The sequence below is a fragment of the Scleropages formosus genome, chromosome 1, assembly GCF_900964775.1.
Source record: "Scleropages formosus chromosome 1, fSclFor1.1, whole genome shotgun sequence".
NCBI lineage: Eukaryota > Metazoa > Chordata > Actinopteri > Osteoglossiformes > Osteoglossidae > Scleropages > Scleropages formosus.
This window is the reverse complement of record NC_041806.1, coordinates 27510542-27524236: the sequence shown is the minus strand read 5'-3', so window position 1 is coordinate 27524236 and position 13695 is coordinate 27510542. Positions and strand designations below refer to the sequence as shown.

At 45.2% G+C, this 13695-nt stretch overlaps 2 protein-coding genes and 2 pseudogenes across 2 annotated transcripts in view; 1 reads left to right on the top strand and 3 right to left on the bottom strand.

Moving 5' to 3' along the window:
- LOC108926489 (uncharacterized) overlaps positions 1 to 13695 on the top strand; it is a 35352-nt gene that overhangs the window by 367 nt on the left and 21290 nt on the right. The gene's annotated exons all lie outside the window — the stretch shown is intronic.
- Positions 36 to 3194, bottom strand: LOC108926477 (histone H2B.1-like). Its single transcript, XM_018739152.2, has 2 exons — positions 2670 to 3194; positions 36 to 1272 (listed from the first exon to the last, which is right to left on the bottom strand). Exons 1-2 carry the CDS (start codon positions 3038 to 3040, stop codon positions 894 to 896), a joined length of 750 nt encoding a protein of 249 aa, XP_018594668.1. The 5' UTR covers positions 3041 to 3194; the 3' UTR covers positions 36 to 893.
- Positions 7978 to 8388, bottom strand: LOC108926502 (histone H3-like; annotated as a pseudogene).
- LOC114910977 (histone H2A-beta, sperm-like) lies at positions 8705 to 9786 on the bottom strand (annotated as a pseudogene).

The window sequence follows — 13695 nt, the reverse complement described above, 5'->3', positions numbered from 1 at the left end:
AGCCACTCACTTGAATCCCAGAAAGAGCTGTTTACTCCATTGTTTGTTTAACTTTATTAGCTGTTGTTTCTTGGCTTTTTTTCTTAACTCAAACTGCAGTACTAAAACTTTCGTGGGGGCAGAGTAGAGCCTAATATAACGTGGCATATCCCCAGCTTTCCTGGGGTGAAGCTCTGCTTCCTTGCAAGTGTTCATTTTGTTTTTTTTGGGGAGCCTGCCAAGCCTGAGGTGCAGGGTTTTGGGTGGCTTGTCTGCCATCCCCGCAGAGTGGCACAGAGATTTAATTTAATTTTGAATTGTTTATACCAGATACCCCAGAATAGGGTTATCCTTGAAGATGCAGGCAGTCTCTGAGGAGGAGGCGAGACCATCACTGGCAGTGAGGATGGTGGCTGAAAGGACGCAGTCTTTGAAGAATACCATCCTCTTCTGCTGGAGGAACCAGGATGACTTTAAATTTCATAAGCACATTCCTTTTGTTTGTGAGATTTTTTTGGATTCCTGGGATTTCCAACAGAGGACATTGTCTGTATCCAGAAAAACAGCCTGTTATTTTTTTGACGTCATGTTGGTGACCAATGAACATTATCGGAGAGTATTAGAGACATGTAGGGTGAGTGCAATGCATTCCAAGCTGCTCCTCCTGCTCCACTGAACCATTCGGGAGAACAGAAGAGTTGTGACTGTCCACGTCTTCGACCCCTTCGTGTCGGCGGATGTCATGGCAGCTTTCCTGGGGTACTTTGCTGACGTCTTCCCCGAACACGAGGAAGACCAGGATCTTCTGGACTGGACGGAGACGCTTTTAAGTTTACCTGCATCCTGACCCTGCAGGGATGTATGGTTATAGACACCTGCCTGCGTGTTTTCCCTTGGGCAAGGCAAGAGGCTACCTATTTCATCATGGTCAGTCTTTCTCCTACCATTTGTGTCTTGGTCAGGGACATACTGTAAGGTCTTGCAAGACGATGAAGTGCCAGCGATGTTTGGAGATCAGCCACCTGGTCAAAGACTGCGTAGGCCCCTGCCACTGTACCTACTGTGGGAGGGAAGATAATCTTTCCTGCAGCTGCCTGCAGCGCAAGCCGACCTATGCCGGGGTGGTGTGGGCAGAAGCGGTGTTGAGGGGGGGCAGCGTGGAAGCCCAGCCTTCGTCTGGTGGCGCTTGCGGAGCAGCTGGGATCAGCGGTGGGTACTGAGGTAAGAGAGTGGTTGTCCAGGCCAGTGTAGTATGGTCGTCTTCTTCGCTGGGCACTTCTGGGGGGTCCTGGGCTGAGGAGGAGAGAGACACACCTGGTCATGTGGACATTTTATGGGAGTGACTAGGAAGAAGAAGAGGTGCAGGAGGAAGGCTAAGCTGATCTCCGATACTGCGCTGGGGGTGACAGTCTTGACTGCAATGCTTCAAAATGGCTGAGAATATCCTCCTTCCTCCATAGTGGTACCAAGTCATTCAGGTTTATTAGTTATTCATTTGTCTCAGGTGTGGTCTCCCCCAGGTTCAGTTAGTCAGGGCCTGGGGAAGAGTCCCACCTGATAGCTGTGGAGGATGGGGATTTTTGTTTGGAAAAACTGTTTGAATGATTTAATAACTATTTTTTAGATGTGTGTTTTATGAATACTTAATGTTTATGGTTTTTAATGACAGAGCAAAATCATACTGTAAAAGTTTGATGGGATGCAATACACATGTCTTAGACCTTGTATTTAAACCACTTTTAATGGTCAGGGGTTTTAAAGTCCCAGGTTCTTTTTTGCCATAGTGGATATCTATATTTGTTGTTAAACTCTGATGTTTAATACTCTTTGAATTAATAAAATAAAATGTTTGGAGAAGTAAACAAGCTCTGTCATGTTTGAATGTTGATTTGTGATGTGAAATATTGGAAGATTTTATTTTTGTTCATACTGTATTGAATAAAGTATGGAAGAAAAAAAGCTGTGGTGGTCTGTCTTTTTTTCAAAGTAGATTTGTTTTCACATTGAGTGTTCCTGTTTAAGTTGTCTCACTTTGGGATAGCTCAAAATTGAGCTGCTTATAAGAAATATAAGCAGCTCAATTTTGAGCTATCCCAATCTATAGTTATTTCACTGGAGTAATTCAGGATACTACAGCTCAAACTACCCAAAAGTAATAGCTCTCCTCCCTACACTAGCAGTTACCATGAGTACTACAATTTGTGTTAGGCTCCTTGGGGATGGTGGCAGAATAGTCAATTCCCAATAATTTGAAGTTACTTGTGCTTTGCGTGATCGTAACAAAGATGCAACAGAGAGGGCTACACACGTGTATTTAACTATAAGTCATGAATGTATACCATTCTATTGAAACAATTAAGGCTTTAATATTGTAATCAAATGAAAAGCATTTAGAGTAAAACACTCAAGTGATCATTATGTTTTTAAGTGTGTCATCATCGAGTACCCATGTTTAAACTTGTTCCATAGGTTTGACAGCAAAATCTTAAGGAGTTTTCGTTCTGACGTTTCCAAACTGGAACTGATATATCCATTGAGAAATTTTACTTAATATATCACATGTAATGCATATATTTAAGGAATTCTATGTACTACATTCATAAAACAAACAGTAAATCTTGCCTTTAACTGGAATAGATGGGTGGCTCTTAAAAGAGCCTTTTATGTTTCGGCGATTTGCAGCTTTTTACTTGGAGCTCGTGTACTTGGTGACAGCCTTGGTGCCCTCGGACACCGCATGCTTGGCAAGTTCTCCGGGCAACAAGAGACGCACAGCGGTCTGAATCTCTCGGGAAGTGATGGTCGAACGCTTGTTGTAATGAGCCAAACGAGAAGCCTCACCAGCGATGCGCTCGAAAATGTCGTTCACGAACGAGTTCATGATGCCCATAGCCTTGGAAGAGATGCCGGTGTCGGGATGGACCTGCTTCAGCACCTTGTACACGTAGATAGCGTAGCTCTCCTTTCTGGACTTTCTGCGTTTCTTTCCTCCTTTGCCTGCCGTCTTCGTCACAGCTTTCTTCGAGCCCTTCTTGGGCGCTGACTTCGCAGGTTCAGGCATAGCGACACAACTAGCACAGAACACAATACATCCGTATTCCCTCACACACCTCTACTTATGCTAAATTTATGCCAATCAAGCCCCCATTGCAGCAAATTTTCATTGGCAGTGGCTAAGTCCGCCCGATAATATTCAGATCCTATTGGTTGAACATTTGTGGCGCATTTTTAGCCTTGCGAGCCAGGAGCAAAGCTTCCTGCCTTAACCCTATCGTTGCTGAATTTTACGTTTATATTAATTCATAAAGCAGGTGCTTTTCTCCAAAGTGACGTACTTCTCGAACAACAAAAATACAGTGCATTACATGAGTGTTTCTCTTTCTCTTCCTACACTTCAAGGGACATTTAATATTTCAAGAGCTAGTGTTAAGAATTAAAAGTGCGCGGACAATTTCCCATAGAGCGCAGATAATCGTAATTTAACACTATGTTTCGGTCTACATTTAACACTACATTTCCTTCTAAATTGCCATTGATGAACCACAGGACGTTATAACGTTTGCAATTAATGAATTTTGTGGCGCAAATGAAGAGCACTCTATCTGATTTATAACCAAATCGTTCGGTCCTTATCGTCGCTTAAGCTGTAATATTCAAGGAAATGGGTTCAGAAATACGTTTAACTACATTAAACAATCTGACGTAGAAGGGAGTGTAAATGTAACTGTATCCTGGTTAAAGTTCTACTTCTCGGGTTTCATGGAGCTTATTTCACCTGTTGAAATTACGTTTTAGTTGTTCTGTAAACACACAAAATAATGGACTTAAACAGCTCTTTTTCGTTCTATGTGGGTGGCTCTTAAAAGAGCCTTTGGCTTTCATGTTTTTTTCACTTAAGTCGGTACAAGTTTTAACCTCCGAAGCCGTACAGAGTGCGACCCTGACGCTTCAGAGCATAGACAACATCCATAGCGGTGACAGTCTTCCTCTTAGCGTGTTCGGTGTAGGTAACAGCATCACGAATGACGTTTTCTAAAAACACCTTCAGGACGCCTCGAGTCTCCTCATAGATCAGACCAGAGATACGCTTCACACCCCCACGACGAGCCAAGCGACGAATAGCAGGCTTCGTAATTCCCTGGATGTTATCACGAAGAACCTTCCTATGGCGCTTAGCACCACCTTTCCCTAAACCTTTCCCTCCTTTTCCACGACCAGACATTGCTACACTGAACGATAAATGAAAAATAGAACCCCTAACAAACCAGCAAGTACTTAACCAAGCAAAGACGACCTAATTGAAACCGCCGTGACGATTTTGGCTGTCTGCGCTTGCGCGATTAGTAATGGTCTCAGTACACTTGACTGGACTTAACGAATATGACCTTAATAAGTTTTAATTTTCTCGTTTTCTTTTTCGTCATTCTCCTGCTAATATATTGACCCTGGACTTTGCATTGATTACTTTCACACCCCACATAGAACAGGATCATACTTTATTAATTGCAGCAAGGAATTTAACAAAATCATTGAGTACATTCTTTAGTTAGATACGTATTTAGTATATAGAAGTACATATTTAATTTTAACATTTTTTAACGCGGTAATGCTTTCTAATCGTGGAATGTAAGAGGAATGTTACAGCAATTCTTATTTATGATTAGGGCTTAGGGCTCAGTCGAAAAGCAAGAACTAAATTCATAAAGATTTTTCTTTTCTTTAAAAAAATAAAAATAAAAAAAGAACTCAAACAAACTATAAATTAAATCTGCCCTGCCACTCCATCGCTCAAGAGTCATGGTTCCCTGGGTGTTGTTCCTCGAGTATAGGACAAAACTCAATGTTTTGAAACATAAAGTGGAACAAAGACCCTCCTTTGAAACACTGTCCTCTTAGCTGAAGTGCAAAGTAGGAAAAAACCTTCTTAATTCCATTGACCAATAAAAACTGAAAAGAGCCCAGCAATCCCATCGCAGTATAAATTTGGATAAAACCTTCTTAATTACATAAAAAAATAACAGAAGCTCCTGCTTTATTTTTCTGTTATTGCACTTCAATGCCATTATGGAAGAAAAAATATAAAATGAAGTAATTTAATACTGAAGTAATCCTAGAAAATATTATCTTTCTCTCTGTTGGTTCATTTCAGCATGGCATAGGACACAGCATCAGGTGGTAGTAAATGAAAGTTGAATCAGCCTTAACACTCAGTATTTTTAACATTGCTTTTTCTTATTTTTCAAAGATATATGATGTTCTTTTAATGTTTTTAATGCTTTTTTATGATTGTACAACTAACTTTTATATTCGGTACTTTATTATAACTTGTATATTCGGTACTTTATATTTTTAAATATTTTTTATCCCTTGCTCACATACTCTATCTTTTCACCTGTCTTGTCACTGTCATTCTGTCTGTGCTGTGGTAGTTCCTGTCACCAAGACAAATTCCTTGTATGTGCGAACATACTTGGCAATAAAGCTCGTTCTGATTCTGATTCTGATTTATGTTGTAAAACAGTGAGCTATAAATTTAGAATGCATAGGACAGCTGGTAGCCTAGTGTAGTGGTTAGAGCTACTGCCTTTGGACCCAAAGGTGAGAGGTTTACTCCCCACCTCTGGCTGTAGTACTCCTGAGCAACATACTTACCCTAAATTGCTCCAGTAAAATTATCCAACTGTATGAATGGGTAAATGATTGCAAGCATTTAATAATTGTGACTTTAACATTGTGAATCACTTTGGAGAAAAGCATCAGCTAAATGAATAAATGTGAATGCAAGAATTAATGTATACCACCATGAAAGATGTTCAACCCATTGTACCAAAATGAAGGGGGTTAGACACAAACCAACCATGCCTCCAAAACCCCACATGCCCCTCAACACAATACCTTCCTTATTGCAGTCTCACTATATGATAAATGTAATATTTTACAATTCAGAGAAGGGTTCATAAACTACAAATAATCAGAAGGATAAAAAAATTTTAATATTGTCCCAGGGGGATTTTGTCCTACACTCCAGTCCAAACACCCTCAAGTTCACTATTCTTTTTTTTTTTTGCCTATTCTTTCACTTATGTTTCTACTTACATCAGTTGGTAACATTTATTTCCATACTTATTTATATTTCACTTACTTTAGCTTTTTCCTCATTTATGTGTTTACTTTTTATTTTAGGTAAGTGTATTTTATTACTGTATGCTGATGCAATCAAAGTGAATCTCTCCTGGGATTGGCAATTTCATGCCTTCATAATCTATGATTTAGACTGCTGCTACTTGGTCATGATTTTCCTTGATGCATCACATGAACATGACCTTCACCTCTCATTCAGTAATAACAGTACTGTGCCCTCATCGAGAAGCAAAACAACAGTAAATGACAGGTTTTGAATTAGCTACCTCTTCAGATGCATTTTCCAAAATTAGAAGGCCTTTCCTGACAATTTGATGCATTTATTCTGATGGAACATTAGTAAAATCAGGTTTATGCAGCTGCTCAAAAGAGCTTTCGCAAATATGATTTTGTTGCTCCATATTCTTAAATCACTAGCAAAATTCTGTTTCTCTACCATTGCTTTCACCTTCATTACTTTAAAAAGAGAAAGTGGTAAGACAGTATTGAAAAGACATTATCAAGCATTAAGAACCTTTGACATTGAAACAAGTTGAGGTGACAATTCCTTCCATCTCCCTTACTATAGAACGAAGCAGAGTGAAGCTGCAAAATGACAACATTTTTGTCTATGCATTGAGACAGGACCCTCAGAACCTGACTGCAATATATCGGTATTATACCACATTTTAACTGAAGCCGGTAACCATCATAACATACTTTGTCATCGTATGCAATAGAATGAGTTTGTGTGGCAGCCCTCAGAACAGCAGCAGTAAAAGCACTTAAAATAATGATTAAAACTCTGAAGTCTTCAATACTTAGGACCCAGGGAGGTGGGGGTGTGATTGAGGTACAGCTCTGGAAATGAAGCTGTTCCATCATCTATGGACAAGCAAAGCAATTTACAGACTATCCATCCATCCCGCTTGTCCTAATACGGTCGCAGTGGGAGCAGGGAAGGAATAGAGACCCAGCCGCCCCTATCCTCCACAACTTCCTCCAGCTCAGCCTGGGGGATCCCCAGCTGTTCCCAGGAAAACTGTGAGATATAATCCCTCCAGTGGGTCCTAGACCGACCTCGGAGCCTTGTCCCAGTTGGCCGTGCTCGGTATACCTTCAAAGGGAGGCACCCAGGGGGCATCCTTATCAGATGTCCAAACCACCTCAACTGGCTCCTCTCAATGTGGAGGAGTAGCAGCTCTACTCTTGAGTTCCTCCCAGATGTGTGAACTCCTCACCCCGTCACAGACAGTGAGTCCCAACATCCTGCAGAGGAAACTCATTTCGGCTGCTTGTATCCGCAATCTTCTTTCGGTTATTAGCCAAAGGTCATAATCATAGGTGAGGGTAGGGACATAGACTGACCGGTAAACAGAGAGCTTTGCCTTATGGCTCAGGTCCCCCTTCACTACTGCAGCGACCACATTACTACTGTCACTGCTCCTAGTCTGCAGCTGATCACACGCTCCTTCTCCTCTCCCTTGTGAGCAAGACCCCAAAACAATATATTTACAGACTAGACTACGGTACAATATCTTTTTTTTCCCCCCTCTACTAACACACACACACACACACACACACACACACACACATTTTCAGAACTGCTTGTCCCATACAGGGTCACGAAGCCCACCCAGCAGCACAGGGCACAAGGCCGGAGGGGGAGGGGACACACCCAGGACAGGACACCAGTCCATCACAAAGCACCCCAAGCGGGACTCGAACCCCAGACCTACCGGACAGCAGGACTGTGGTCTAACCCACTGCGCCACCGCACCCCCCATGCCAAACGAAACACGTGTTCTTTTAAGGCAGAATTGAAGTGGCTCTTAAGAGAGCCTTTGGGCTTTGTGATGACTATCTGCAGCGGGAACTTCAAGCGCGCTCTCCGCGGATACGACGGGCCAGCTGGATGTCTTTGGGCATGATGGTCACCCTCTTGGCGTGAATAGCGCACAAGTTGGTGTCCTCAAACAGACAAACCAGGTAAGCCTCGCTAGCCTCCTGCAGAGCCATGGCAGCAGAGCTCTAGAAACGAAGATCAGTCTTGAAATCCTGGGCGATTTCTCGCACCAGGCGCTGGAACGGCAGCTTGCGGATCAGCAGCTCCGTGGATTTCTGGTAGCAGCGGATCTCTCTCAGAGCCACCGTGCCGGGCCCGTAACGGTAAGGTTTCTTCACGCCGCCGGTGGCCGGGGAACTTTTGCGTGCAGCCTTAGTGGCAAGCTGCTTCCTGGGAGCTTTACCACCAGTAGATTTGCGAGCGGTTTGCTTGGTACGAGCCATGGCAGCACCACATTTTTTTTTTTTTTTTTTGCGAACTACATTAAAGTCGCGCACTGCGTGCGTCGTTGTCTTATAAACACAATAGACACGCTCCCATTGGTCGGTTTCGTTCTATATTGCCATTGGTCAACTACGGGACGTAAGAACGTGTGCAATTGGTGAACTTTTGCGGCGCAAATGGAAAAAAAATCCGTGAGCTTATTTCACAATTTTTTAACTGTACCAAACATCAGACAGCAAAAACATTGGATTTTATTGTGTCGTAAACTTTTTTTATGCAAAATACCAAAGACCATCCCATGTCCTTATAAAACGCTTAGAAACACTGCAGCATGAGAATATTCATTTTAAACCCTCTTAAATTGTCAGCTTAAACAAGCTTTGTTTATCGATAGGCTGTATTCGGTTTAAAATGAAGTCCATTTCAAGAAAGCGGCAAACCTGTTACTTTAATGGGTTTTTATACCATAAGTATTTAGTAGTAGTGGCGTAATAACGGTCATCAGAAATGATACCTGCAGGAAAAATGCTTCCAGAGTTATGGGGACTCCTAGGAATTCTATACAACTTAAGCACTTTCGTAACGTTGATTTCTAAAAAAGTATTACTTCGAGATATGTTTTTATCAGTAAAGCTGTAACTTTCCATATGTATAGAGAAATGCGCTTTTTCTAGAAATGAAGACAGTGTAAAACATTTAATTTTGGATGTGGTGACACTGGGAGACTGTTCACTAGTGGTGCATATGTGTGTATGATGAGTCTTTTCTCCCCTCGGGGTTTGCTATAGGCTGGACTCTGTACATGCGCACTGGAGTGCATCAGCAAGTCTTCTTGTAAGTTATACACGTGTGACATCCAATAAAGATTTCGAAGGTGTTGGAAACCAACCCGGACGGGTAGCGTTTGTTATTTTTCTGGAGCCCTAACGGTCTCGGCGAACCCAACAAGAACGCTCGGTTACAACAGCTTTTAAAAGAGCCTTTGGATTGTGTAGTAATTGCGACTCGGTTTACTTTGTCTTGACAGTCTTCTCCGTTTCTCTTGGGAATAAGAACGGCCTGAATATTAGGAAACACGCCAACCTGGGCGATCGTGACGCCTTTCAGTAATTTGTTCAGCTCCTCATCCTTGCGGACAGCGAGCTGAAAGTGGAGGGGAATGATGCGCGTTTTCTTGTTGTCCCGGCAGCATTACCAGCTAGCTCGAGGATTACAGCAGTCAGGTACTCGAACACAGCAGGCAAGTAAACTGGGGCTCTAGCACCAACGCGCTCAGCATAGTTGCCTTTACGCAGCAATCTGTGAACACGGCTGACTAGAAACTGCAGTCCAGCTCTGGATAAACAAGTCTTGGCCTTAGCTCTAGCTTTGCAACTGGTTTCTCCACGTCACCTCATTACCGTACACAGCGACCCTCCTCTAAACATTAGAAGATAAAATATTAACTGATCGTTGCTAAGGTAATATTTATATTGACGACCCTTTCTCTCATTGGATAAAAGTATGAAACGACGGCATCCAATCAGCATGAAGAGCAATTTTGGCGCTCAGACCCCTTCCATCCGTTGTGCTCAACGAACAGAAATGATCAGTGGCGTTCTGTGTACTTTACAATTTGCGGAAATTAGTAATGATCAGTTAAAGGAAAAAATATTTAAGTTTTATTTTTTCATTGCTTAGAGCTGGCATCAATTGATCTGGACTTAACACGAGTAAATAAATTTGACTTGCGCTGGCTATATATATAGATAGCCGCTATATATATATAGCTTTTAAAATGTATGTGTGTGTGTGTGTATATATATGCCACGCCCACACCTCCGGGCCAACACGGAACACCTGTGACCCAACGCAGACCGCAGCATAAAAGGCTGCGTCGGACAACCAGCTGATGCGGAACCTTGATCTGCCTCCTCGTTAGCGACCTTCTCCAGCCATTTCCTGTTCCCGAACGCCTTCCCCGAACCCGTCCCTTGTTCCCCCGATCTACTGCCTCCTTCGGATCATCGACCTCTTGCCTGTACACTGACCTCGCCTTTTGGATCCTCCCTGTTACGACGTTCGCACCTCGAAGACCCTTTGCCCGTCCTCTGACCTCCTCTGTTGGATTTCCCCGAAGACACCACGATTACCGCTCTGCACTTGGGTCCGCCGCTTCCCTCAGACGCGACCATGACAGAAGGTTCCGCCTCGTATACGGATCCAGCGGAGCTGAACCATCTCCAAGCGGAGTTGGATTCGCGTGAAGCACGCTTGGCAGGTATGGAACAGACGCTCCACAACCTCATCGCCTCTTACAAGCAGGTGGTAAGCGTGCTGAATACGTCGCGTGCGCCCACACAGCCCATTGAGAAACGCGCAGCCGGTCCTGCAGCGCCTGACTCGTCGAACGCCACTCCTTTTCCTTCACGCGGTTTCCACTTGTCTCCCCCGACCCGCTTTGACAGGACCCCAGCACAATGTGAAGGCTTCTTGTTTCAATGTGAGCTCGTTTTTTCCAGTATGCCCCCAGTTTACAGCACAGCTCAGAGCCGGATCACCTACGTCCTCTCTCTGCTCACGGGCAAAGCACTTGAGTGGGCGACAGCAGTCTGGACAAATGGCTTCCCCAGCACTTATGCGCAGTTCAAGAGCCGGTTCCTCGCCGTTTTCGGACTGGTTCAACCGGAGGAACAGCTAAGTGAAAGACTCATGAGTCTACAGCAAGGTGACCGACCCGTGGCAGATTACGCCCTAGAATTTTGTGTTCTCGCAGAACGCAGCGATTGGGGAGAGAGAGCCCTGCTGGCTAGTTTTCGCCGTGGTCTAAACTCACGCATCCGCGGTGAAATGGTGTTCCGAGGAGAAAGATGGACCCTTGATCGGTTCATAGAAACCGCTGTAACCTTAGATAACCAGATCAGAACCCAGGGACCAGCCTCAGAACCGGCTCCAGAAAGATGCGGTCCCGAACACTCTGAAGCAAAGCCGATGCAGCTGGGGCTGGGGCGCCTGCCCCTCACCGAACGACAGCGAAGACTACAAAATCGCCTCTGTCTTTACTGTGGTGACCCTAGTCACTTCCGTCTCCAGTGCCCTGTCCGCCCTGAGACCAAGGTGAGTGGCACCCTCTGTTGTAACTGCCTTGCGGTACCTGTAATGTTATCCTGGGGAGCAGGACAGGTACAGACGCAAGCACTGGTGGATTCGGGAGCAGCAGGGTGCTTCATGGACATTGGGTTTGCTCGGTCTCATAGCATTCCTTCCAAACCCATTGGGGGGCGTCTTAAAGTGACCGCCCTAGATGGCCAGCCCCTTGGGAAGGGTTTTGTGGACCACCAGACAGCCCCTGTAACTGTGAGAGTAGGTGTATGTCACCAGGAAATGTTGAGTTTTTATTTGATTTCGTCTCCGGAGTTGCCCCTGATTCTTGGGTTCCCTTGGATCTCCAAGCATGACCCGGTTTTTCAGTGGAGTACTGGGGAGTTGGTGGCTTGGGGACCCCAATGTGAGAGAACCTGCTTACAGCTACCCTGTCGAGCTACGTCTATAGAAGGCTCAGAATCGGCACTGCAGGTGCCAGTTCCTCCCGAGTATCAGGATCTTGCGGAGGTTTTTAGCAAGAGACACGCATCCGAGCTCCCACCGCATCGCCCGTGGGACTGTGCAATTGATCTCTTGCCGGGTACCACGCCTCCGCGTAGTCGCATTTACCCGTTGTCCAGACCCGAACAATCCGCCCTCCAGACTTATATCACTGAAGCCTTAGAGACAGGAATTATTCGACCATCCACGTCCCCCGCGTCTGCCGGGTTTTTTTTCATCGAGAAAAAAGATGGGGGGTTACGCCCCTGTATTGACTATCGGGGGTTGAATAATATTTGTGTGAAATATCCACATCCTCTGCCTTTGATCACAGCCGCCCTTGAGAACATTCAGCAGGCGCAATGGTTCACGAAGCTAGACCTGAGAAGTGCGTACAATCTAGTTCGTATCCGGCAGGGTGACGAATGGAAGACTGCTTTCAGTACCACCCTGGGTCATTACGAATACCTGGTTATGCCTTTTGGTCTTGCGAACGCACCCAGCGTATTCCAGACGTTTGTGAATCATGTGCTCGGGGACATGATCCACAAAGGTGTCCTGGTATATCTTGACGACATCCTGATTTATTCTGATACGTTGGCCAGGCATGTATTGACTGTCCGACAGGTGCTTCAGAGACTGTTGCAGAACAGATTATATGTGAAGTTGGAGAAATGTGAATTCCACAAGCAGAAGGTCTCCTTCTTGGGGTTCATACTTACCCGAGACGGCATTACTATGGATCCGGGTAAGGTCCAGACCATCCAGCAATGGCCTCGCCCAACCACCACTAAGGCTCTCCAGCAATTTTTGGGGTTCTCCAATTTTTACCGCCGGTTCATCAGGAACTTCAGCATGATCGTCGCACCATTGACAGCACTTACAGCGAGTAAAACCCCTTGTCTCCCGTGGAACCTAGAAGCCCAACGAGCCTTCGAGAACCTCAAACTCAAGTTCTCTACAGCCCCCATTCTGCATCAACCCGACCCTGAGTTGCCATTCGTGGTGGAGGTTGACGCCTCTGAGTCAGGGGTAGGCGCTGTCCTTTCTCAGAGGCAAGGTAAGCCCGTGAAATTATACCCTTGCGCATTCTTTTCCAGGAAACTGTCTGAGGCCGAATGAAACTACGACATAGGAAATAGAGAGCTCCTAGCCATTAAGTTAGCCCTAGAAGAGTGGAGACATTGGCTAGAAGGGGCACAACACCCTTTTTTGGTATTCACGGATCATAAGAATTTACAATATCTGCAGACAGCCCGGCGCCTCAACGCGCGACAGGCCAGGTGGGCGCTGTTCTTTTCTCGGTTCAACTTTACTGTCACTTACAGACCAGGTCCAAAGAACATCAAAGCGGACGCCCTTTCCCGCCTGCATGACGAAACGCAGGAGGTAACGGAACCAGACTACATCCTGCCCAGGTCCTGCTTTGTGGCACCCATTCAGTGGGACTTCACCCAGGACCTGGCCCAAGCCCAACAAGGGGACCCCGAACCACCAGGTAAACCTTCTGGAAAACAATATGTTCCACCAGGTCTGAGGACGACTCTCCTACAATGGGCCCATGACCATCCAGCGGCAGGACACCCAGGGTTTGGGAAGACTCAGGCTAGGATCCAGCAGCTCTACTGGTGGCCGTCCCTCCGGGAGGACGTACAGGACTACATCCGGGCGTGTCCAGTCTGTGCTCAGTCCAAGGCTTCAAATCAGAGTCCAGCAGGGCTCCTGGAACCCCTGCCGGTACC

Coding starts and splice junctions, on each gene's coding strand:
- LOC108926477 (XM_018739152.2), bottom strand. CDS start 3,040: ATGCCTGAACCTGCGAAGTCAGCGCCCAAGAAGGGCTCGAAGAAAGCT. Junction 1,273..2,669: donor ACCAAGTACACGAGCTCCAA/GTAAAAAGCTGC, acceptor TCTCCTCCTCAG/CCCAGGACCCCCCAGAAGTG.